This window comes from Candoia aspera, chromosome 5, assembly GCF_035149785.1.
Source record: "Candoia aspera isolate rCanAsp1 chromosome 5, rCanAsp1.hap2, whole genome shotgun sequence".
NCBI classification, from domain to species: Eukaryota; Metazoa; Chordata; class Lepidosauria; order Squamata; family Boidae; genus Candoia; species Candoia aspera.
The window spans coordinates 95,606,527-95,629,570 of NC_086157.1; the positions used below are offsets into that span (position 1 = coordinate 95,606,527).

The 23,044-nt window shown below is 37.9% G+C and overlaps 1 protein-coding gene across 4 annotated transcripts in view; it reads left to right on the top strand.

Moving 5' to 3' along the window:
• SPATA13 (spermatogenesis associated 13) overlaps positions 1 to 23,044 on the top strand; it is a 91,077-nt gene that overhangs the window by 47,263 nt on the left and 20,770 nt on the right. For 2 of the 4 annotated variants that reach the window (XM_063305760.1, XM_063305762.1), the window contains 5 exons: positions 6,274 to 6,630; positions 11,579 to 11,723; positions 19,242 to 19,378; positions 19,691 to 19,870; positions 22,578 to 22,763. In XM_063305760.1, the coding sequence (XP_063161830.1) occupies positions 6,274 to 6,630; positions 11,579 to 11,723; positions 19,242 to 19,378; positions 19,691 to 19,870; positions 22,578 to 22,763 (1,005 nt within the window). Of the gene's footprint in view, positions 1 to 2,428; positions 2,582 to 6,273; positions 6,631 to 11,578; positions 11,724 to 16,512; positions 16,912 to 19,241; positions 19,379 to 19,690; positions 19,871 to 22,577; positions 22,764 to 23,044 lie in introns of those variants that run through there. The other 2 variants (XM_063305761.1, XM_063305763.1) reach the window with 2 other exon arrangements.

Here is a 23,044-nt window from a genome sequence, read left to right on the forward strand (position 1 = left end):
GGCAGATTAACCTGTAGGGGTTAAGAGGTAATGAAAATGCCCCATTCAAGGTCTTTTGGAGATTCTGAGAAACTTAGGAGCAGAATATTCATTTGTGTCCACCCCTCTTTATTTCATCCAGTGCCAATTTATTTCTCCAGTTTTTTTCTCCATTGAATTAGTGGCCTAAAAAACAGGAATGTGTGGGTAATGCCAACATATTGAAATATTACTTCTTGGAATTAACTGCCTTGAATGAGAAGGATTAAACGGTTTATCATAGAATGGGTGTAGCTTTTCTGCTTACACCTGGGGCCCAGAATAGTTGTTGTCATATTTTTATCCTGGCTTTTTTATATATAACTCTAGGTGGCAAACATACCTAATACTCCTGCCTCCTATTTTCCCCACGAAAACAACCCTGTGAGGTGGGTTGGTCTGAGAGAGAGCGACTGGCCCAAAGTCACCCAGCTGGCTTTCATGCCTAAGGGAGACCTAGAACTCACAGTCTTCTGGTTTGTAGGCCAGCACCTTAACCACTACACCAAACGGGCTCCTATTGTGCTCATATTGCTCCTCTTCAGAGGCCCTAGGCATTTTCCACATGCTCAGAGGGAACCTCCTTAGATACATTGCAGGAGACATTTGTCCCCCAGGGGAGCCATAATGTAAACAAAACTTTGGGTATATGCAGATTTTTCTACAGTGTATTGGAATGGTGTTTTGTTTCTCAACACAAGCTACATATAGTATATCCTGAGAAAGTGAAAATCACTCTGTTGAAGGAAAAAAGGGGCATGGACAATAATACCGTGGGTAGTGAGAAAGTGATGCTGATGGAAGAATACCATACACTCATTATGGCCAGGAAGGGCCCCTGGGCTAGATATATGAAGGCCATAGGTTAAAGAATAGAAGGAAATTACCATAACTCTAGTGAATGAGAAATGCTTCTACCAAAACTAAGGACCAAGCTACTAGGGTTGTAGAAAAATTGCACAATAGTTAAAATTGGCATTTAGAAATCTCGGTAAGTTTCCAAATATTAATTATTAATGCTAGTGTGGATAATACATGTACGCTATCCAAATCTTCTATTTACTAAGGAATAGCCAGTGTCATTTATGGCTGTATGAAACCTATATCTACTTAGAGTCTATCATATATTGATTTAAATTCTGTCTTAGAACTTTGAACATTTAGTAGAAATCATAGCTCCCGTTCAGTTACCTATGAGATTGCACCATGAATGTTAAAATAAGAATTTGGTTTCAGGCTAGGGAGAAGTTTTCCAACTGCAAATGTAACTTTCATATTCTCAGGTAGAAAAAGCTATAATGGTGTAGAAACTATAATTTTGCTCATGAAACTAGTCTTGTTATTTTTATCTGGCTATACAAGGAATCATATAAATATATCTCTAATTTTGGAAAGCAGGGTCAGGGCCGCAACTAGGGGGGGGGCAAACAGGGCATGTGCCCCGAGCGCCGCGCTGGTGGGGCCCCAAAATGAGCGTGGAATCCATGTTTGCCCCGGGTGACACAGACCCTAGTTGCGGCCCTGGGCAGGGTCTGAATCACAGTCTGAAAGTGCACTATGAAGTTAAGAAAAGTTGAGACAGTTGGTGCCTCAGCCTTTCCTGAGAATGCACTATACATTATTGTCCCTCTGTGTGTGTACATGTAGACATATGCAATGGACTCTCCAAATATCTATATACTACTAAAACACTCATGTCTGTCTGTAACCTTTAACTGGGCAAAACGGTGCATCATAGGCCAACAATTCTTGAATCAAGGTACCTCAAATGGGCTAACTTACAGAATGCGTCCAAAGTCCAGGACCCATGACTCCCTTAGAATTGAAATTTGGCAAATTTTATAAAATATTTTCTGACAGAAATTATCATAAAATATTTTATGACATAATACAAAATGTCATGAAACATTTCCTGTTGTCAACTCCTGATGTTTGACTGTGCTATACAGATCAATATGAATGACATGGATGGTTTTCAAGGCAGATACATCTCTGAATATCTCCCTGAATTTTTAATAACTTTTCCAGTGAAGGCAGTACATTAGAAGCTCTGCCATTGTTGAAGGCATGGAGGAATCTGGTAAGGAAATATCTCTGAAACGATGGCCCAACAGGTCACGGGTTGTCTAGTAGAATATATTAGTTTTAGATCTAACTCTTTTTGGAATAATAAGCTGCTAGTAACTTAAATGAGATAAAAAATTTAAAGCAACTTAATAAACAGACTTCATCAGGCTTTTGCATAGAGAATCCAGAACAGGCTGATCTTTTACTGTAATTTGTGCAGAGTACAGCTGGTTGTAATCTTTCCAATTGTTCGCCAAGTTTTATTGCTTGCACTAGGGCAATAATGAAAAGAGGACATGTGACGTGTCCTTCCCTTAGTTTAAAGGTACAAGGTCATGGAAATGAACACTCTGCTCAGCTAGCTGTGCTAGGAATCATGTTCATTTTTACTCAACTCATTTTAAAATGAAATGAAAATTATGGAAGGATGACTTTAACCAGTACTTTAATGTCCCAGTGTCTGTGTGGGTCTCCAATGACTACGACCAGTACTAAGGTATGTTCCTGCGAATGGCTTTCTTTCTGATTTGCTCGCCCTTGCCTTGTATATAATTTCAAGTGTTTAACTGGTGTGAACTAGTATAATAACTATTTTTAACTTCAGTGTTGTTATACTGATTTCAGTCAGATAACAATTGGCATTTAGAAGAAGAAACCTCTGTACGTTACTGTGGCTGTTTTGTAAAATGAATTGCAGTCAGCTGTTTGCAGAGTTGGGAGGGTGCGGTGCAATTTTGAAGAGTTGTGTTTAAGCTGTTAATACTACACAACAAGGGTATATAACAAAGGAAGGGGTTAACCTTTGGAACACAGGGGAGTTGATGTCATGGCTGCAATCTTGTACACATATATTCAAGAGTAAGCCTGAATTAAGGGGGATGAATGTCCAATTAAATACACATCAGATGGGCTACACGGGTCTCTTGCTAAGTTTGTTTGCCTGAGGTAAACCCTATGCAGGGAATTGTTTCTTAATAAGCAGAAGAAAGTTTGGACAGTTCAGAGTGCAGGCTACATACATTAGTATTTGGAGGTAAGACTGCTCACTACATCTTTTCCCCCAGTAATGGTGCTTAAGATTACAGCCTTTAGTGATACTTTGCATATCTTTATCCACAGCGATGTCATATCTTTAGGCCTTGAAAATATGTGTACTAACTAGATGTTACTTTTAATAATAAGAGGCATTGTGTCATTAAATGCTAGCAGAGGATGACATGGGTGAGTGGGTGGAGAATTCCGATGATTACCAAAATTTGGTATTTTCTAATTGGAACCTTTATAGATTTTAGAGCAGTCTGCTGCAGTCCGAATCCTTCCAAATCTTAAGCTGCAATTCCTAGCATGCTAGCTGATGAATTATGAGAGTTGTGGCCCCACTGTACTGGGAGGGTTTCAGATTGTAGAAGTCTGGTGTAGGTGGGATACTTTGGGCCACTACGAGGGTCCCTACTTTCTTAGTCCTAATGTTCCTCAAAGCTCTTCTCCTTCTTTCAGTCACTTACAAGTTATTAGGCAAAAATCAGATCTATGGATCAGTTGGCAGCATAGTAGTGTCTTGTTCTCCTCTTGTGTCTTCATTATGATGACAACTTGCTGCCTGTTTTAAGTAAGGAACAGCTATAATTATGCAGGTAGTCACTTTGCCCCATTGTTAATAAGATTTGTTACCCTAATGACAATTGGCCTTTGGAAAGTATCACCAAGCTGTTGCAGAGACTCTTCTATCGTTATGCTGTAAGCCAACTTTCTCCAGCCAGGTGCCTTCTAGACTATGTTAGTCTTCAGTTCCCATGATCTCCCAGACAGCATGGGCCTATGCTGGCTGGAGGATTATGAGAATGGAAATTCAACATATCCAGAGGTAATTGGGTTAAGGAAGAGTACTCTAGATCTTGTTCAACAGAAGGCATACTTCTTTTAGAATAGATATTATTATAATCTTCTTGAGTTAATTATTTCTCTTTATTCCCCACCAGATAAGGTTACAAAATCATCTGCCAATATAAAGATAATTTCTGGTTTCGCAAATTGCACTGAGACACAATGTGTGTGGGGGATAGGGGTGGTCTGTTTGTTTTCTATTAGGAGGAAGGCTAGACAAAGACCGTAATAAAGATACTTGAATTTGAATTCTGTTAAGAGTATTAAGTAAACCCAGGGGTTACATTGATAAGCCATGGTTTATGAACCAGCCCACTATGGCTCGCTCAGTCAACATGGATAAAAGAAAATTAGGTATTACGATGAATAAACCCAATTATCTTCAGCAAATTCATTGGAAAAAAGCTAAGAAAATGAATTTAGCAATATATATGTGTCTTCTCATAAGTAAATCCTTCTGTGTTTAATGTAACTCACTACCTAGTGAGAAGGTTGCAGGGTGAAGCATGAGGTTCACTTTTGATAACAGTAGTGCAAAAGGAGAGCGAGATAGCAAGTCATTCAGGTATCTTGGCTATTTTCCAAAGTAATTTCAAATCATCATAACCATATATTTAGTGTCATGCAATGCCCCATAGCTTCCCTATTATTCAATATTCATGTCCTTCAGTTAAGAGCAAGCTTTCTTTACCTCTATGTTGATCTTGATAAACACAGAACAAAAGTCAGTTATTTGAGATAGAATGAAAATCGTATATCAGCCATTGTAAATATTAACAATTTGTAGCATAAATGTTAAACAACCCAATCTTTAGCCATGTTGTTTTCAGATAAATCCTATAGAAATCAGTGACATTAACTGCTAAATACTATTTTATGATCTATTTCTAATTTTAACATTACAGTATTTATATTTAAGAAACAAGAAAATTCCTTCAGAGTGCTCTTAGTTTATGATGGCTTTGATGTATACCTATATAAAGTTATGGGGCTTTTTTGTAATGTCTTAGCTGATGAAGAATTCTGGACAACTTGAAAACTTGCATGATTTTTGTACCACTTTGGTTAACCCTAGTAAAGACATTGGACATAATACCATTCTGTAATGTTTACAGGTAGTCCTTGCTTAATAACCATTCATTTAAGGACAGTTCAGAGATGCAACGGGGCTAAAAAAAGTTATTTACGACCCATCCTCAGGGTTATGACCCTTGCACCACTCCACAGTCATGTGATCACAATTTGGGTGCTTGGCAACCAGCTCACATTTATGAGTGGTTGCAGCATCCTGAGGTCACGTGATTGCAGTTTGCAAAACCAGCTTCCAACAAGCCAAATCAATAGGGAGCCACTGATTTGCTTAAAAACCTCATGATTCACTTAATGCCTGTGGTAAAAATGGTTGTAAAATCGGGTCTGGTCGCATGATGCCTCACTTAATGACCATGTTGCTTAGCAACTGAGATTCTGGTCCCAATTGCAGTCATTAAGTGAGGACTACCTGTATACATTTCAAAAAGTAATTTAAATTAAGAATCATAAGATAGTTTTCCTAAACGTTATTGTTTCTGGAAGTATGATATGCAAATGAGCCATTGCATTTTTTATAAGTATTATGTCGTAATGCCTGCCTTTTTCATAAAGACCAGATTATTGAAATATAACAGTGTCATAAGATTTTGCTCAAGATACTTCTGTATCAGCCTTTCCCTATCTGCCCCCCGCCCTGGTTTGTTGGAAGTACTATATAACCATTGGGTTCTGTGACAAGACATGTCTTGTCATCATTGCACAAATGACTAAATTATGTAATTTATGTAAGTACATTTTAATATTTGATGGAAGTCTATAATGATGCACATGCCATCATTTTTCCCTTCTACCCAGGACTCTCTTGAGGACACCTATGACTGCAACTCTTATAATTCCTAGGCAGCCTGGTCTTTATAAGAGTTGTAGTCATAACACACTGGAAGTCACAGATCAGAAAACATACCTTATATTTTGGCCACATGCAGCTAGAGACTATTGAACAAATATGTTCTTTTTTTTTAAAAATGCACATATTTTGGTGAAATTCTCCAATAAAAGAAAAATGTCTATGAATTGGCCATTGGCTTTTTTCTGTTACTAATGTTTTACCACAGGCTACCACATTTGCTATCAAGTATGGTTGACCGTATATGTATAATGAAATAAAGTGTAGAAATTGCATGGTATTTAAACCCTATTTAGAACAGCTTAAATACTTATATGATTTTAAAGTATTTTTGGCTTATTTGACTTGTTCACCTTTGAAAAAAGGTTGTTACTGATGATCATTGGAAGAAGTTTCCATTCCAAGATGAAGAAAGAACAGATGCTCAGAAAGTCCCAACCAGAAGATGGGGTTCTGGAAAAAGATCTCGGCCTCGGCCCCTCTCAGATTATGGCCAGTTGGCAATTAGAAGTTTTTCCATTCCAGAAGATTCTGTTGCTATGGGTTCCCAGAAAACGGACTCTTTGGAGAATGACAGTGAGACCAAGCCGCCTCCTGTTAAATCTGGAACTTGTGCAGTAGCCAACCAAAAAGCAAACAGAAGACGACCCATCTCTGTCATTGGTGCAGTCAGTTACTATGAGACTAATCAAACAGAAGACATAACAGCTCTCCTCACACAAGTAAGAAATAAAATTCACTCACTGAAAAACTCAATCAAAAGATCATCCTTCTTTTCTTCCCTGTAACCTTCAAGTTAGAACATATCGGACACTCCTGTTCCTTCTTTCTGCTTCTTCCAAATCATCACCACATACTTATTTTTCTAAAAGCATGATATCAGATTAATTAACACTAGTGAATGGATAATTCCTGCTCTGTAATTGTATACTGTACTAACTTTTCTTTCCCTGATGTTGATGCTTCAGGGGTTTGAGGTTTTAAGATATTTCTCTTTTACTGTGCACCTCTTGGCTCTGTAATAAAACAGTACTGATAATGATGCATTATAAGCAAATGAACATGACTGTTTCAGAGTATGGGAGACATTTATGAACAGTAATTGAAGCATTTACACAACGAATTTAATAAAACGGACAGAGATTTACAAGAGACCCCCCATGATTGATAATATAAGGTGGAGTTGGCCTAGATGATTAGAATATGATCTATCATCATAACTATAAAGGATTAAAAGCATAACAAATCTTTGTTATTATGTCAATGGCATCTTAATGTTTAATTATTGCAAATCAAAGATCTTGTTATCACCTGCATAATATCATCATCTAAATGAGTAGATATATATTCCTCTATTAAGCAAGAATTGCTTTGTGATCCTACCCATGATTACTGTTTTGTTTTTCATTATCCAGCTTTTCATTTCAAAAGAAAAACCAAAGCAGGCAACCAAGATTATCATAATTTTTTTTTTGAAAAAGTCACCGTAATATGATGTATCATGCAGTTCGTGGGAATGAAGTTAGTTTGTTGGAGTTCATTCATCAAAAGTTGGCCTTTTGATTATGATAGTAATAAAGTTGCTATTACTTACCATTTATAAGTAATAAATAAATAAATACAAATATGAAGGGCCTATTGACTTTTAAAAAAAAAATGAAGATACAAATTAAGTTAGAATATTGGAAGCTATACATTATTATGTTACAATTCCAAGAAGGGTTTTACTTAACTGTATTGGTTTTGGCCATGCTTGGATGACATGGGGCATGATATAAACAACAGTTTTTCTGCAGATGTCCTCAAGAGCTCGCAACCTCACATGGCATAACTATAAGTTACCCATCTGTGGTTTGTTTATAGGTTGTGAGGCATTATGGCATATATGGAGAGAAAGAGACAGAACTGTAGCAACACTCCTAGTTCTTGCAGGTAGAATAAGCCGTCACAGGCAGGTGATGTGCAGCTATGCTACCCATGAGGAAGAGCACCCAGGCACGTTCGCAATTAAGACAGAGTTGGCTATAGTGAGTTGTCCAAATGTAGCCTTTGACTCAGTTATATGAAACGCAAGCTGTAAAGAAATGAATTTGAGCAATATGGACTTCATTTTTATTTTCAAACATTCTGCAGGTTGTTTTTTTTAAGAAAGGGGTACATTTACGTTTTTAGACATATACCCCAACCTTAATGTTTGTCTTGATGGCACTTTTTGCAGATGTAACCAAAACAGAAAAAAAGGAAAAAGAGCTTTTCATAGGAAGATATAGCCATTTCATTCACCCTGAATTTAAATTGTGAATGGATGTATACATTATATGTGATATGAAGTCCATAAACATGTACACTTTTAGTCAGGGGCGTGGTGTATGTGGATTAGAGTAGTATGTGGTGAGGTTCATATAAATAAAAGCATACTTTACAATAAGTCTCACTGAATTCAGTGAAACCTGAATAGGTCTACCTATATTGTCTAGCGTAGGCTTCTGGCAGAGATGCTTTATTTAGATATTTTCTCTGTTCTCACCTTTGAATATTTGTGAACAAAGACAGTTTTTTTTTTTAAAAAAATTCACAGATAAATACAGAAGTTTTGCAAAAAAAAAAACCCCTTGAATTATTTACTTTCATATTAACTTCCTTTATAGGCAGCATTTTGTATTAATAATGTAACAGTCACTGTTTATTCAGTAGTTAGAAAAACGCTAGGCTATTATCTTTAAACTTCTCATTGTGGAAATATCACAAACGTTGTTTCATTATTTTGTTACTTTTCTTAGCTTTCCAACGAGATGGGCAGTTTTCCTATATATGTGTGATTCACCCTCCTGCCCCCAGCATACTGAGTTCTCATAGGCAGTCTTCCACCAGTTTGCATTCAGCTTGCTGAATGTAAGCTTGAAGTAAATACAGTCTTCCTACCAGTGTTAATAAAAGGAAGAGGGGTAAATATTTAAAGAAGAAATATGTTATTTACTTTGAAAAGGGGGAAGCTGAAATACTTGTAAACAAATGTCTGAAAAACAGTGTAAACTCCTTGTGCTTGTATAGGACCCACAAGAAAAATAGGACTCCTAGAAGGTTTAACTGGAATAGGAGTCCTATTTTACTCCTAGAAGGTTTAACTGGAATAGATGAAGCATTGTAAAGATGAGGAATTAAAAGAGATTTTGAAGGTTTTTGTAAAGATCTTATTATTTTCAGAAAAAGAGAAAGGTAATCAATTGTACACAAGGAGTGCGGGAAGATGTACAAAAATACAATATGTATTTATATTTCCTAATCAGCTTTTGAAGAATCACCCTAGAGTGTAAGCTAGTAGAATTCCAGAAAGCAAAATCCCTTGTTAGTACTTCTTTCATTTGCTTGACAATTTCATTTAGAAGAAGGAAGTGTTTCAGTTTCAATGAATACAAAAGCCCTTCCAGACAAAAGAGCTTCTTGAAAGGCTGTGAAAACCTGACAAAGAGGTTGTCAGAGCTCTAGAATTTAATGTGAAAAGTGCTCACTTTCTCTTATTAACAGCAAATTAATTAAAAAGATCTAATAAGAAAAAACGGAAAGGAACAGTATTTCATTTTCATGGAAGGAGAGGCTTAAACATGTGTAGGAAATACATTCATTAAAAATTGTTTTTTAAAAATATCTATTGTGTTTGATTTGCGAACAGGACCGGAAAAAGGCAGTTAATGAAAATCAAATGCCCTATCCCTGATGCATGGTTTCAGCCAAATCATAAACCAGGGCATCCGTGGGGAAGGAAGTCCAAGAGTCAAAATTGTGACTGTGACCACATGATCAAAGCCCCATGGATGAGTAGGGGCAAGGCTTCAATTGTGTGGTTGCAACCACCATCTTGACTTCTTTGACCCTCCCTGCAGAACCCCTTGCCATAAAGCAAGCCATGTGGGTTGCTTGTTTGGTTTCCCCTATGTTTCATGGTATGGCAGCCCAGAAAAAGGACTCTTTCAGTGATGGCGTTTGATTTGGAAATCTTTAGATTAATTTCCCTGATATTTACTTTAGTGACTCTTGGGAGCTTATCTGAGGCCTTCCTGGAATTTAAATGTTGAATTTAATAATACTAATGAGAGTTAACACGTTTCTGGTTCAGTATATTTGTAGATTTTGACTGGAAATGAAAACTACCTTGCTGATTATCGGGACTGTAGATTTAGAGTAACTAGTATCTCCTTAGTAGCTTGAGTTTTTTAGTTTGTATTTCATTTAACTTAGCTTTGCTATATTTACTTGATTACACCCACTTTTAGGAATCTTGATGCATCTTTAAGTGAGCTCTTTTTCCCTCCCATCAAAAAATATTGTGCACACCTCATATATGTTAATCCTCCAGTGTTTAAACTATGCAAGTGTCACTAATTTCAACTAGAAAAGAAAAATGGCTATCCCAATTCTCCCACTAAATTTAGTGAACATTTAATTTGGTTCTGCTTTATGGAATATTTATTATTTGAATATATTATAGCTGCCCAGCTCTAATGTGGAGAGGGAGAGAGAGAGAGTGCTGAATATAAATCCAACATCTTAAAATGCTAAATAGAAAATTATAGGTGGGTCATGCAAAAAAATGGGAAGTTCTTTTGCTTTAGCTCAGTGCTTCAGCAAACCGTAACATCCTATGTCTTATTTCACATTATTCCTCTTTCCTATGCTTTCACATAGTCCCAAGAAGTCAGGTAGCATGTATTGTTGGATTTAGTTTTTTCTCTAAATTGTTTTCCCCCAAAATATATTCTGAACATCTGCAAGCCTTGGATTTTTCCCAAACCCTCTGATATTTTCCATGTCTGCATGAATGACACCCTTGTATGTAAGTAGTTATGTTCGCCTCACAGTAGAAGTAGAGATAGCAAAGGGACAGTATGTTGCAGCAAAAAATGTTTGTGCAATATTTCAGTTAGCCTGCAAGGTCTTTTTTCAGGATTTTCTAAAATATTACCTCTCTTCCTCCTTTTTTCATTTCTTGCTCAACTGTCACTGAAAATTACTACTATTAATAATTAATTAAATTTATAAGGCCACCTAATCACAAATAACTCAAGGTGGCATACAAAGAGAATTAAAAACACATCATGACAATAAAATGAATGGAACAGAAGTACCCATCAACCATGCCGGGAATTAGAACAACTTAAAAATCTAGGTGATTTCCAGCAGGTTCACAAATTGCCCCAGCTGGAAGAACCAAGTTTTTAAAGCTTTGCTAAAGGACAGCAGGGTCTGGGCCATAGGAACTTTAGAGGAAATGCTATTCCAGAAAGTAGGAATGGTGACAGAGAAGCACGCCTCCCGTGGACAAGGGACCCAGAGCATGCCAACCCTGCCTTCAGTGGCCATTGAGCAGACTTGATATTTCCAGGGCTGTTTTTAAATTCCTTGCTATTTCCCCCCTTTAACTTTTCATGGGATATTTTGCAGACTTTATCTCTTTTGGATTTGGGCATGGATGTTGCTGTTTTGACTATGTCAAGAATAGCCTTTGGAGAATTTATTAGTGGTATAATAAATTATCAGTCCTGAAAACAACATGGAACCCTAACGCTGATTTGCAGTAAAAGGGCCCCTTTTGCTTGTTTCAACAACATAATTTCCAAATAAATACTGTTTCCTGCATGGCTGTAGTAAAAGATTTCTTTTTTGCCTTTTTAGCCTGTGGCACGGCCTCCAGTACCAGCACATCAGGTTCCTCCCTACAAAGCTGTCTCAGCCAGATTCCGCCCCTTCACTTTTTCTCAAAGCACGCCCATTGGTCTGGATAAAGTTGGGTGTAAGCGTCAAATGAGAGCATCCAATGGTGAGTTTCGTTTGGCATGAAAGAAGTAAATAAGCTTGAGAATATTCAAAAGTTCTATTGGGGTGAACACTCACACTTTGGCTGTCAGCACCCAAACTTTGGAACTCACTTCTGCAGAAATTCTTCTTAGTAATAACTGTCTTCTTCAAGCGGATCTTCAATTTGGTTTTTTTTACTGTACCCTCAGAATCAGAGTTTTAGAAGTTTGTGCTATTTTAATGTCCCTCATTAAGTCCCACCTTAGGCATGAAAGCTGGCTGAGTGACCTTGGGCCAGTCCCTCTCTCTCAGCCCAACTCACCACAGGGTTGTTGTTGTGGGGAAAAGAGGAGGAAGGAGTATTAGGTATGTTCCCCGCCTTGAGTTATTTATAAAAATAATAAAGTTGGGATAGAAAATAAATAAATAAATAAATAAATAAAATTGCGGTGCTACTTTATGTAGATTGTAGTTCCACTTGCAAGACTCTGTGTTCTTTTACCAAGAAAAAATTTATTTTAAAAGTAGAATTGAGTCACCTATTCTCCACGTATAGTATTTTAGACTGGAGATTTAAATTAATTTTACTAGCTGCCACCAGATTTTCTTAAACTATGGGCTATTGTTAAGGGAACTGTAAGTTAAAAGATAAGGGAAGTACCAGGTTACCAACCCAGTGTGTGTGTATGTTGTATGTGCATGTAGGTACATCTCTGTGTTTATCTCTGTGTGCATGTGTATAATTATACACATGTATAAGCTATAGCGTGTGTATTAGGATAACGTTGCTGTTCAAAACAGAAAAGATTGCTAGAATACTGCTTTGGCAACTTCCTTGCTACAAGTACGTTACATTTCAGCAGGTGTAAAAAATTAGTGTGGTTTAGTCTGGTCTTCCCAACCTACCAGTTTCCTTATTACATTATCTTTTTTTCCTGCTGGCAATAAGCAGTCAGCACAATAATTTGTTTTAGAACAATAACAGCATACAAGTCATTTTACACACTCTCGTATTCCTGGTTTCTTGTTGTTCTCCTTGTTTTCAGCTGCTAGTTGATGGATTGTGCACACTCATATACATGTATCCCCATGCCTGCAGGTATATATACAGACACTTTATATACATATGACCTTGTTTCTGGGAGAAGCGATAGCAAGTGCACCATCTTTCCATTTGCAATATTTCTGAAGGCTGCAAAGAGCTAACTGGTAGAGCTATAGCACTGATGCTTGATGCATCTGGCAGCAGCTCGCTAGTCAATTCTTTGTCGACTTTGGAATGTGCTTAGTGCTTCAAGCAGCCTGGTCATCAAGACAGTGATTTCCTGCTGGGGAAAATGCTCCTCTTGTGCAGGAGAGCTTTATCAGAAGTCTTGGTAGTTCAAGTGAAGGAGTCTCCCATGCTTCATCTCACTTGCCATCTTTTATCTTTATGTTTTATTGATTTTATTGTAACTACTTTGATTGTTGTGAACTGCCCAGAATCAGTGGAAATTGGGCGGCATACAAGTTTAAATGATGATGATGATGAAGGTCAGTACCAATATATCAGATTCTGGAGAAAAACAACAATAATAATATCCTTAAGAGGGTTGCACGCTTGGTGCTCTGTTTCCTAGACACGTTTTTCACCTGTTACTTAATATGGGTGTGATATACAAGAAATCCTACAGCTTCTGGCTTACTTCTGCATGCTTTAATGAATCATTTAGGTCAAGCCAGGAATCTAAAGATGGAATTTGTTGTGTGTTAGACTCTCATTGTAGCTCAACAGGGCTACTCTGAGTTCTGCTGAAGGCGGTTTCTGTCATAACTGGGCTGTTTCTTCCAAAAGATGGCAAAATGCCAACGTCTGCAGGTGCCAAGTGTAGAAATTGCCATGCAATGCCCGACTGTTCATTTCCCATTTGAGCCAGCCAGGAAACCACATGATTTCTATGGGTATTTCAAAACTACAGTGTTGCCTCAAAGATCTTTTGAGCAAGAGAACAATGTAAGCCGTGGGCGAGCTGTGTGGTACAAAGGGGTGGGGTGTCTCACTTAAAAGATCAACTAAGCAGCACTGAGGGTTTTTTTTTCCTTTTTGAAAGCTCTCAACTTTGCAAAGCCTCCAAATACAGTCCAATTGCATTAAATTGCTTTTTTGATAAAAGAGTAGAATCTTTGTTGCTGCTTTTAAAAAGGAATTCCAAATACAGGAAGATACAGGGGCTATTGCTTAATGCAGTGTTCCTCAATCTCAGCCTACCTATCTTAAAGTTGCTGAGGTTGAGGAACACTGACTTAATGCGTCAGATCAGCGCAGTGCAGTTGCTGAAGAGATAAACTCTGACCTTGTGTTTGTAACTAGCATTGCTGTTGTTGGGAATTGTTCCATGCTCAAGAACAGCTCTTCATAGATTATTTCAAGTTCCATGTAATGAATGCTGGTTAGCCCCTTGCTTTCCTCAGCTATGGGAAAATTCAGCTGCTTGGATATGTACAGTTAATTTCTGTATACTCCCCCAGACTTTTCATCTGTCTTTGCCCTTCTGATTTAAGCGACATTGTTGCTAAGAAATAAGTCAACAGGATACAAACCTAGTTTCTGTGGTTAAGGTTTGCACAGCTGTAGCATTTGCAGAGTTTGAGTGGTGGCTTTGTAAGTTTCGGGCCACTTCTGGCTGCATCCAAGAAAACTGGGCGCCTACTTTCAGAAGAGTGAGCAAAACACTTGTGGTTGCTTGTTTTAGCTAAGCTTATATTCTCTCTCCTACTGTTTCCTCTTCAATCACTGTAACAGGTAGCAATGGATTTTGGAAGTGCTTAAGAGAAAAGTTTTTCACTGCCACCTGAAGAATACTGGGTGATGTCTATAAATACCAAGTGCCTGTAGAAGGAAATAAACAACAAAAAAGTAGATAAGGCCTTAGATGCAGGACCAGGCTTTGCAATGCTGTCCTTAAGGAATGCTTTTCTAGGATCTGTACTAATATATATGTTTTGAAAACATTCTTCAAACCCTTAAATTTCATTCCAGTGCTGCTTTTCTGCATTCATGTTTTAAATTGTATTTTGGTTTTTCTAGCTTTAGAATTTAAAGAGTATAATTCAAAAATTTACCTTCTCTGTGAGGCACACTGGAATTACGTATTACTAAACAATAATATATCTATATGTTAGATTGAGTTTTTAAAAATTAAATTCTTACACTATTCTATTGAAGATTACCTAGATAATATGCTACTCAAAATCCCTGTTGTTTTAAGGTAACTTATTTGTTAAAATTCATTTTTCACTTTTTTAGGAAGGAAACATATTCCACAACCAAGTTATCTTCTCTAAATTAAGGTTCTCTGTCTTTTTTAAAAAGTATGTTTGTGCAGTTGTACAACTACTAAAGCTGATAGCTTAATACATCTCTCTTGCTGCTCCACAACGATATTCAACTGTTCACAGGCTGGGTAGACGTTGGAGTTGTGGAGTGGCATTCTCCTTCATTAGCACTTCCAAGCCCTAGCAATTGCCACTGTAGCTGCTGAATCTTGTGATCCAGAGAAGGCATCTCACAAAGCTAATTTCCAGAGATGGCAGACCAAGATTCTGAGGGCAGATTCTGCTGTGTAATCAGGACCAGACAGATGGCAAATGCTCCAGAAAAGGCAGGTTGGGAAGAGCTGAAGCCCAAAGGCTAAAGTACATTTGAAGCTGATATCTAAGGCTGCAGATGTGATATGTGAAGGCCAGAAGCAGATATAAATCAGGCAGTTGTGTCTATTTGAAACAACAGATTGGAAAAGGGGACAGGAGAATAAATTTTCACAGTGATATACTTACACTTCTATCTTGCTTTTTAGACTATAAAGATTTTCTAAGTGTACAGTTGGTGAAAAAAAAACCTTGCCTGTAGGCTTATACGATTCAGAAATCATGTCACAAAAGGAAAACAGGATAGCAAAGGAAGAGGAAAACGGCAGGTTCAGGCCCAATTCTTCATGTTAAATAGCAGTTTTTATGGAATGGCCAACTGGATTGAATTCAGGGAGAGGAGAAGCTAATGGAGCTGATTTTTCAGCAGGCAGAGGGAATGGCTTTATTTATTGCCACATCTCTCTGCTGCTGGTACGTGACAAAAATTGTTGGGTCCTAATGGCAGCTTGATGGAATTAGTCTTTTGGCAAGACTAAAGAGAAGTTGTGTGGGCTGAAGAACCAGCTCTTTTATACTCGTTGCTTAAAATAGGTTTGAACTGTGAGTCAGCTGATGAATCTTTGTGCAACTAATCCTGCTGACGTAGAAGCTCTCTTGGCCCATGGAATTTAATTTAACAAGCTAGTAAGCTGGTGATCCAGTACAGCTGCTGAAATCCTGGTTTGAAGAGCTGAAATAGGCAATTCTGCACTCTCCAATAATGCAACATTTGCACATTTTGCATCAAGTGAATAATAATAATTATTATTATTACTATTATGTATATGCTGTGGAGACAAATGTCGCTCTTCAACATTTGGGGAAGGTAGGATGAAGGTTTTTGTTTTATTTTAAAAAGGGATACATCTGAATGCCCAGTGAAAATCTCACGGAGGAGGAGGAGGATCACCATCCACATTCACAAAATCACCATCAGTCAATTGCAAAAGGCAGCTTTATTTGGAACAGCTTACATCCTGCAATGATACCTTTAATATTATGAAACAACAACATCTGCCTATCCCAGGTTCTTGGGAAGGACTTAATAGGTGGACAAAAATGCCAAATCCAGTCTAAACATCTGGCTGACCATGCGATCAGCCATAATACTGTAATAAAAAATGTGTGCTGGTGGCAATAAGGAGAGAATTGGCTAGGATTGCATTATGTGGATGAATGCTGCATGTGCACAATTGTCTGTATATCTTCTTTTTTTCTTTCGTAACTTCCTCCCTAAGGATTCCCCATGATGTCACTGAAGGCACTAAACTCACAGCTCCACATTCAGAGAGTGAGCTGTCATTTTAAAGTAGAGTTTGGCTGAAGTGCAGCAACCGAAGCTCAAAGCAATGAATAAGCTATTTCAGTGTTTCCAATAGCCTGCAGCTTCCGTGATCTTTGATGAATTTTATTTACGGATCAAAAAGGATTCTTGGTTTGAATGTAAACCAGGGGCATGGTGAATGATCTCTTTCTGGATAGCAGGATGGTAGCCAGAGGGGATATAACCCGGTTTTGGAGCCTGGAAAGCCTTCAGATAAGTATGTTGATGTAGGAGATCTCCATTTATTCTTTGTGGCTTTTGGGCTTGCTTTAAACATGGGTCTAGACTTGGGTATAAAATATCATGGTTTAACTGGAAAGCCTAGTACAGTAGTGGGACTAAAAAATATGAAAATGACTTCACTGTTGCTTTTACTTTTGACTTTCAATTAGAGAGAGAAAAATTGCCCCTTCAAGTCTGCATATTTACTTTAGGCAGTAAACAATAGTGACAGTGAACAAGAACTAATAAACTAGCTATACAGAATCAAAGCTGAGTTCAGTGGATGAATCAGCTCCAATCTTCTTCATGGGTATCTGCTTTAAAACTTACTCTTGGTATAAAAATAGACAATTAAATCTTCTAAATGCAGTATTAAGGCAGAAACCAATACTGGATCTTAAAATGGCTTTCAAATGAGTATTGCATTTCTGTAACTTCATCAATTTTTATTTCTGTTCCTCCTGTTTTTAGGAATATTTCCTCTGTTGTGATTGTGATTAATGGAATAATTTATTCTAATTACTCTTCCCTTATTTATTTATTTTAAATAAAAGAAACTAAAGAACTGAGATCAGGTGTTAGTCTAACATTTTTAGGCAGACAGATCTAGTCTACTTCAAAATATCCATAAGTTAAATATTTTAGTAGGTTTTGTACAGCTTTAAAAATTAAGTCTCCTGGAATGTAGATCCTGGAAAAGATTTGACTTGTGGCAACTAAAGTAAAAAGGATATACTTTGGTGGGTCACTATTTATCATGTACTATTTCTGGGAGAACTTTTTGGCATGCCTGAAGTAAGATATTTTTGGGGAGAACAGAGGAATCACCCTGTACTGAAAGGATAGTAATGTAGGTGCCTTTTTCTCTAGCTCATGGGGCCACCACTGAAAAGATTATCTTTTACAACCACTGTCCAAACTTTGAAATGAGGGTCACTCAGAGGATGACTTAAAGTCACCCTGTCTAATGGGAAGCCAGTGGCTCTTTAACTACCCTGAACTATAATTCTCAGATCCCCCAGCCAACATAGCCAATAGGGAAGGATGTTAGAAATTGTAGTTCAGCAGCATCTTGAGGGCCACAGGCTTTCCACCCTTCTGTAAGGCATGAGTAGGCAGACATTTCGGGAAAAGATACAACACTGCTATCTATATAATTAATTGATTAAGATATTTACACCTTACTGTTCATTGGTTCTCAGATTTTGTTTCAAAAATGGGACAATGGGGCCTTCTCTCAGTTGATCTATACATTATGGGAAAATAGGTAATCAACTGTGCTGATAGAAACCTGGACCACTGTAACAACATTCTTCTATGTAATAGGACAAAATGTTAAATTGGGAAGGAGGATATGCTCAGTTAAGGGGGGGGTGGATTTCAAAAATGAGATTTCTTCCATTATTCCTAATTATGCATTGTCAGGTCTTTACAGTCCTTCAGAAGCCTGATAAAGAAGCTCAGTAAGCTTATGTATTATTCTGTATCATCCAAGGGGAGAACAGAATGGTGGTTACCTCAAGCAAAATGAAGAGGTACCGTTCAAAGTTTCACCAGCTCATGTCTTCTATTCGTAATTAGGGCTTTGTAGTTGTGGGGATTTAAAGTCAACAAGGTGCTCCTGTACACACAGGAGCAGGCATATAGTGCCTGACTGCAAATTCTTAAAACTAAATGCATTTTTCCCCAGGATTGTGATGCACTTGCAGAGGCAGGTGCATGATCCCAGGAAAAGATGCAGCTGCAAATGGGTGTTATACGTACTCAGAAGTACCTTTTTGTTTTTGAATCCATATCACTGCCCAGCCCTACCCGTAATGAATTCATTCTCAGAGTGTTGATACCTATAGCCAAGAAAATGGTATCAAAAAATTTGGGAAGAAAATTAAAAAGGGGTAGGGGAACATTCTAAAATAGCTTGAAAAGATTTGAGCGTGCTTGACAGACATGGAATGGCAACTGACTGCTAGGGAGGAAAGTCTGGGTAGGCAGCATGGAACTGAATATTATGACTGAAGACCTGGCTGGCTGGAATACTGAATGATGTGTTCCCCACTATCCTTATATTTCAGTTCCCATTTGTTTCGCAGGATACTGTAGGCACCTACTATACATTCAATTCTTTTCCTCGCCTTAACCGTGTCTTTTAGTTGTTTTTTTCTATTGTAGTAAGTTGGGGGTTTTTTACTGTCCATGCAAGTGGTTATGAGAAATAAAAAATCAGAATGCTGTGCTGTTTTAAGAAAGCTGTTTTTTAAAACAAATAATGCAATGGACAGTGGGTTTGACAATACCTAATTTCTCAGAATTTCCCTTTCCCACCAGGTGCTGCAGATGTTGGCGTTGAATCTCCAGCTTTAGTCGATGATAATGGCAGTGAGGAGGATTACAGCTATGAGGAACTCTGCCATGCCAACCCTAGGTACTTGCAGCCTGGAGGCGAGCAGCTAGCTGTCAATGAGGTAAAGATAGATAGATAGATAGATAGATAGATAGATAGATAGATAGATAGATAGATAGATAGATAGATAGATAGAGATTCATATAAATCTTCTTAGTCAACTAGATTATGTTTTCATTTCCACAGCATGACCATTAGAGCTTTGTGTCCAAAATCTGCACTTTGTTTATTCTAGTTACTGAATTGGAATATCCACACATTGCAACAGAAGATATGTAAAAAGTTCCACATTTTTGTCACTGCAGTGACTACTTATGCTTATACTTTGTACTTAGCAGGATCTTTTTCTTGTAATGAAATGTTTTTATTGCAGCTGATAAGTGATGGGAACGTGGTCTATGCAGAGGCTCTCTGGGATCACGTGACCATGGATGATCAGGAACTAGCCTTCAAAGCTGGAGAAGTCATCCAAGTCCTTGAAGCTTCCAACAAAGATTGGTGGTGGGGAAGAAATGAAGACAAGGAAGCCTGGTTTCCAGCCAGCTTTGTCAGGGTGAGTGAAGCAAGATCTCTCTACCTTTCAAGCACTTGTTCAGCCTTGGAGACCTGGTTAAATTCTGTACTGCTTCCTTATCCACCAAGGCATCTAGACTGCAGTGATCCATTGGATTATTTTTCATTTTTAATACTTTAGCTTCATTTAACCCCATCTATTAAAATCATAATTGTCCTACTCTTGTGTTTCCTTCTGTTTGCTTAGAAAGACTATTCCTGTGTACAGAATTTCTTGAGTTGAGCTCAACTCTTGGTGACTACATGGACATGTCCATGTAATTTTATAACAATAATGCAGATGTGTTTGCCATTTCCTTCCTCTGAGGTGTTTTTTCAGCTTCCCAATCTAGTATATAAACCTGAATTTGTTTGTTTGTTTGTTTGTTTCAAAAGCCTTATATAGCTGCTCATATTGTAGCAACAACTCTGGGCAGTGCACAAAACAGTAAAAACATCCATAGCCCCCACACTGTAAAATAAAACTATAAGAACATTGCACCCCAAGGCAGCACTCTCCCATACATCTACACACCACAATCTTGCTGGGCTTTACCCTTGTTCTACCCCAATGCTTGCAGGAAAAGCCAGTCCTTCAAGGCCTTCCAGAAGGCAAGGAGGATAGGAGCCTGCTAGAACTCTGGGGGAAGGATGTTCCGGTCCCAGTAGATGAGAACATTTAAGGGAAGGGACCTGGAGTGCACCCATCCTATCTGACCTAGTGGGATGGGCAGATACCCTCAGGGAGAGGTGGTCCTGCAAGTAGCCTGGTCCCATGCCATTTAGGGCTTTAAAGGTGATAACCAGCACCTTGAATTGCACCCAGAAAGAAACTGGAAGCTAGTGCAGCTCGCACAGCAATGGTGTAATATGGGGGAAATGTGGAGCACCCAGAACTGCGTGTGCTGCCACATTCTGGACCAGTTACAGCCTCCAAGCACTGGGATAGCATAACTTAGCCAGGGGTGGAAATGTATTATTAGGTATCATCAGCATAGGCAGAGACCAAAGTCAGCTTTGTCTTTTCATTCCCAAATATTATTTTCCTTGTGTGCAGGCATTTAATCTTCCAAGTTGCTGAATTTGAGGATATTATTTTTCTTCTGCTTGTAGCATAAATAAGTAATGATTTCAAAAAGCATATTGTAAAGGCTAAATAGACAATATAAAGGTTTTGTTCTGTTGACAATAAGCTGCTATTAATCGAAACTACTCTAGAGATCACTTGTTCTATCTTACTAGTTACAATGCAGCTTCCCCATACTGTTTTTAAGCTGGCAATATCTAAAGGAAAAGGTGGGCAACCTGTGACTCTGGACCACAGAGAGCTCCCGCTCTGTTTTATAGCCATGGAAACCTCTAAAATCATTCCATGGAAATAAGAAATACTCAGTTTTCCATGGGACGTTTTCCTTTATTTATGTATTTTGCAAATAAATGGAAATAGATGCTTTAACATCTACAATCAGATATGTATCTCTGTCTGTAACTCCCAGTAGCCTGGCCAAATGCTCCACTAAATTGGAATTATGGTGTCATCATCCAATAAATTTAAAAAGCAAAGCTTTTATTTTTTCATGTATTTGTTTCCAAATCTCCAAAAAGACACTGAACAACTTACAAAGTTAAAAGAATACATAATATAAAAAGGAAGACATGACCAATTTGGAATGATTGCTATAAGATGAGTGACCTGTGCTTTGAAAGGGGTTTAAAATTAGTAAAGGAAGGATTTTAAGAATAACAAGATAAATATGAACCTTTTGTCATTGTATAATAAAGGAGTTAGAAACAAGTCAGTCTTGAGGACTGAGGACTTACTTCTGAAGTTAAATCACAAAGACTTTCAGTGTAGCTTCCTGTAAGGATATGGAGAATTGGGTACTTCCTTTTGCTAGATTTTTCCCCCTCATTTTAGCTTGCCATTATTTATTTGTTTTATTTATTTAATGTTTATCTTGCCTTTATTATTTTTATAAATAACTCAAGGCGGCGAACATACCTAATACTCCTTCTGCTTCCTATTTTCCCCACAACAGCAACCCTGTTGGGCTGAGCGAGAGGGACTGGCCCAAGGTCACCCAGCTGGCTTTCATGCCTAAGGCGGGACTAGAACTCACTGTCTCCTGGTTTCTAGCCCAGCACCTTAACCACTAGACCAAAGATATTCTATGTAGTTAGATTGCCTAATAACTCAAATTCTAGGCAACATACAAATAAAATTAAATTCATAAAATATAAGAAAGAAAAATAGTGGGAAAAACTGTATAATAACACCAAGGTAAAATAAGCAGTAAGAATAGAGGCAACATAAAATCACAATAAAGCTTGCAGCAAAACTAACTGCAGATATGTAAAAACAATAAAGTGATGATTAATTCCTTAGAAAATAAAAAGATATTTCTTCACTTGGCACTAAAAAGACTATAGCATGGATACCAGGTGGGATTCTCTAAGGAGGACATTCAGAAACAGGGTAGCACAACTGAAAAGGTCATATAGTCCCCACCATGTTATTTGACATGGTTATCTGTAGGGAAACTTTGACAAAGATTGTAAAATTCTGGTAATGGATGGAGATAATCCTAGGTATACCTAGGCAAGTACCTTGCCCTGTTATTACTGACATCATGTTTCCAGAGTGGTGTTGGTTATAGGTATACTTTTTCAACTCAATTGTTTTACCTCCTTTTACCTTTTTATTCCAGCTACGAGTCAATCAAGAAGAACTTGCAGAATACTGTGGTGGCCTCCAAGATGAAGAACCAAATGTAGATCCTGAAAAGCATCGCCAAAAAATAGCAGAAAACAAGGATCAGATGAGAACCAATGTAATTCAGGAAATAATGAATACAGAGAGGATTTATATCAAACATCTCAAGGACATCTGTGAGGTAAGCTATAAAATGATGTAAGAATGGAGGAGAAAAGAAATCCAGCCTTTGTCTCAGAGAGTCTGTGAGCCATCCAAAACAGTGATGTGGCCCTTAATGAACAGCACTATCACTAAACTCTGAAGACCACTTTGGACTGTTCCTTTCTTTTCCTGTGATGAGATTTAGGCTGATTTACACATCCAGGTTGCCCCAGTGCAAGTATGGGCTACTAACCACACCGTACTTCTATCCTTCTTTTGCCCCCCAACCTACTGGGAAAGCAACCTTCAACTGTCTTT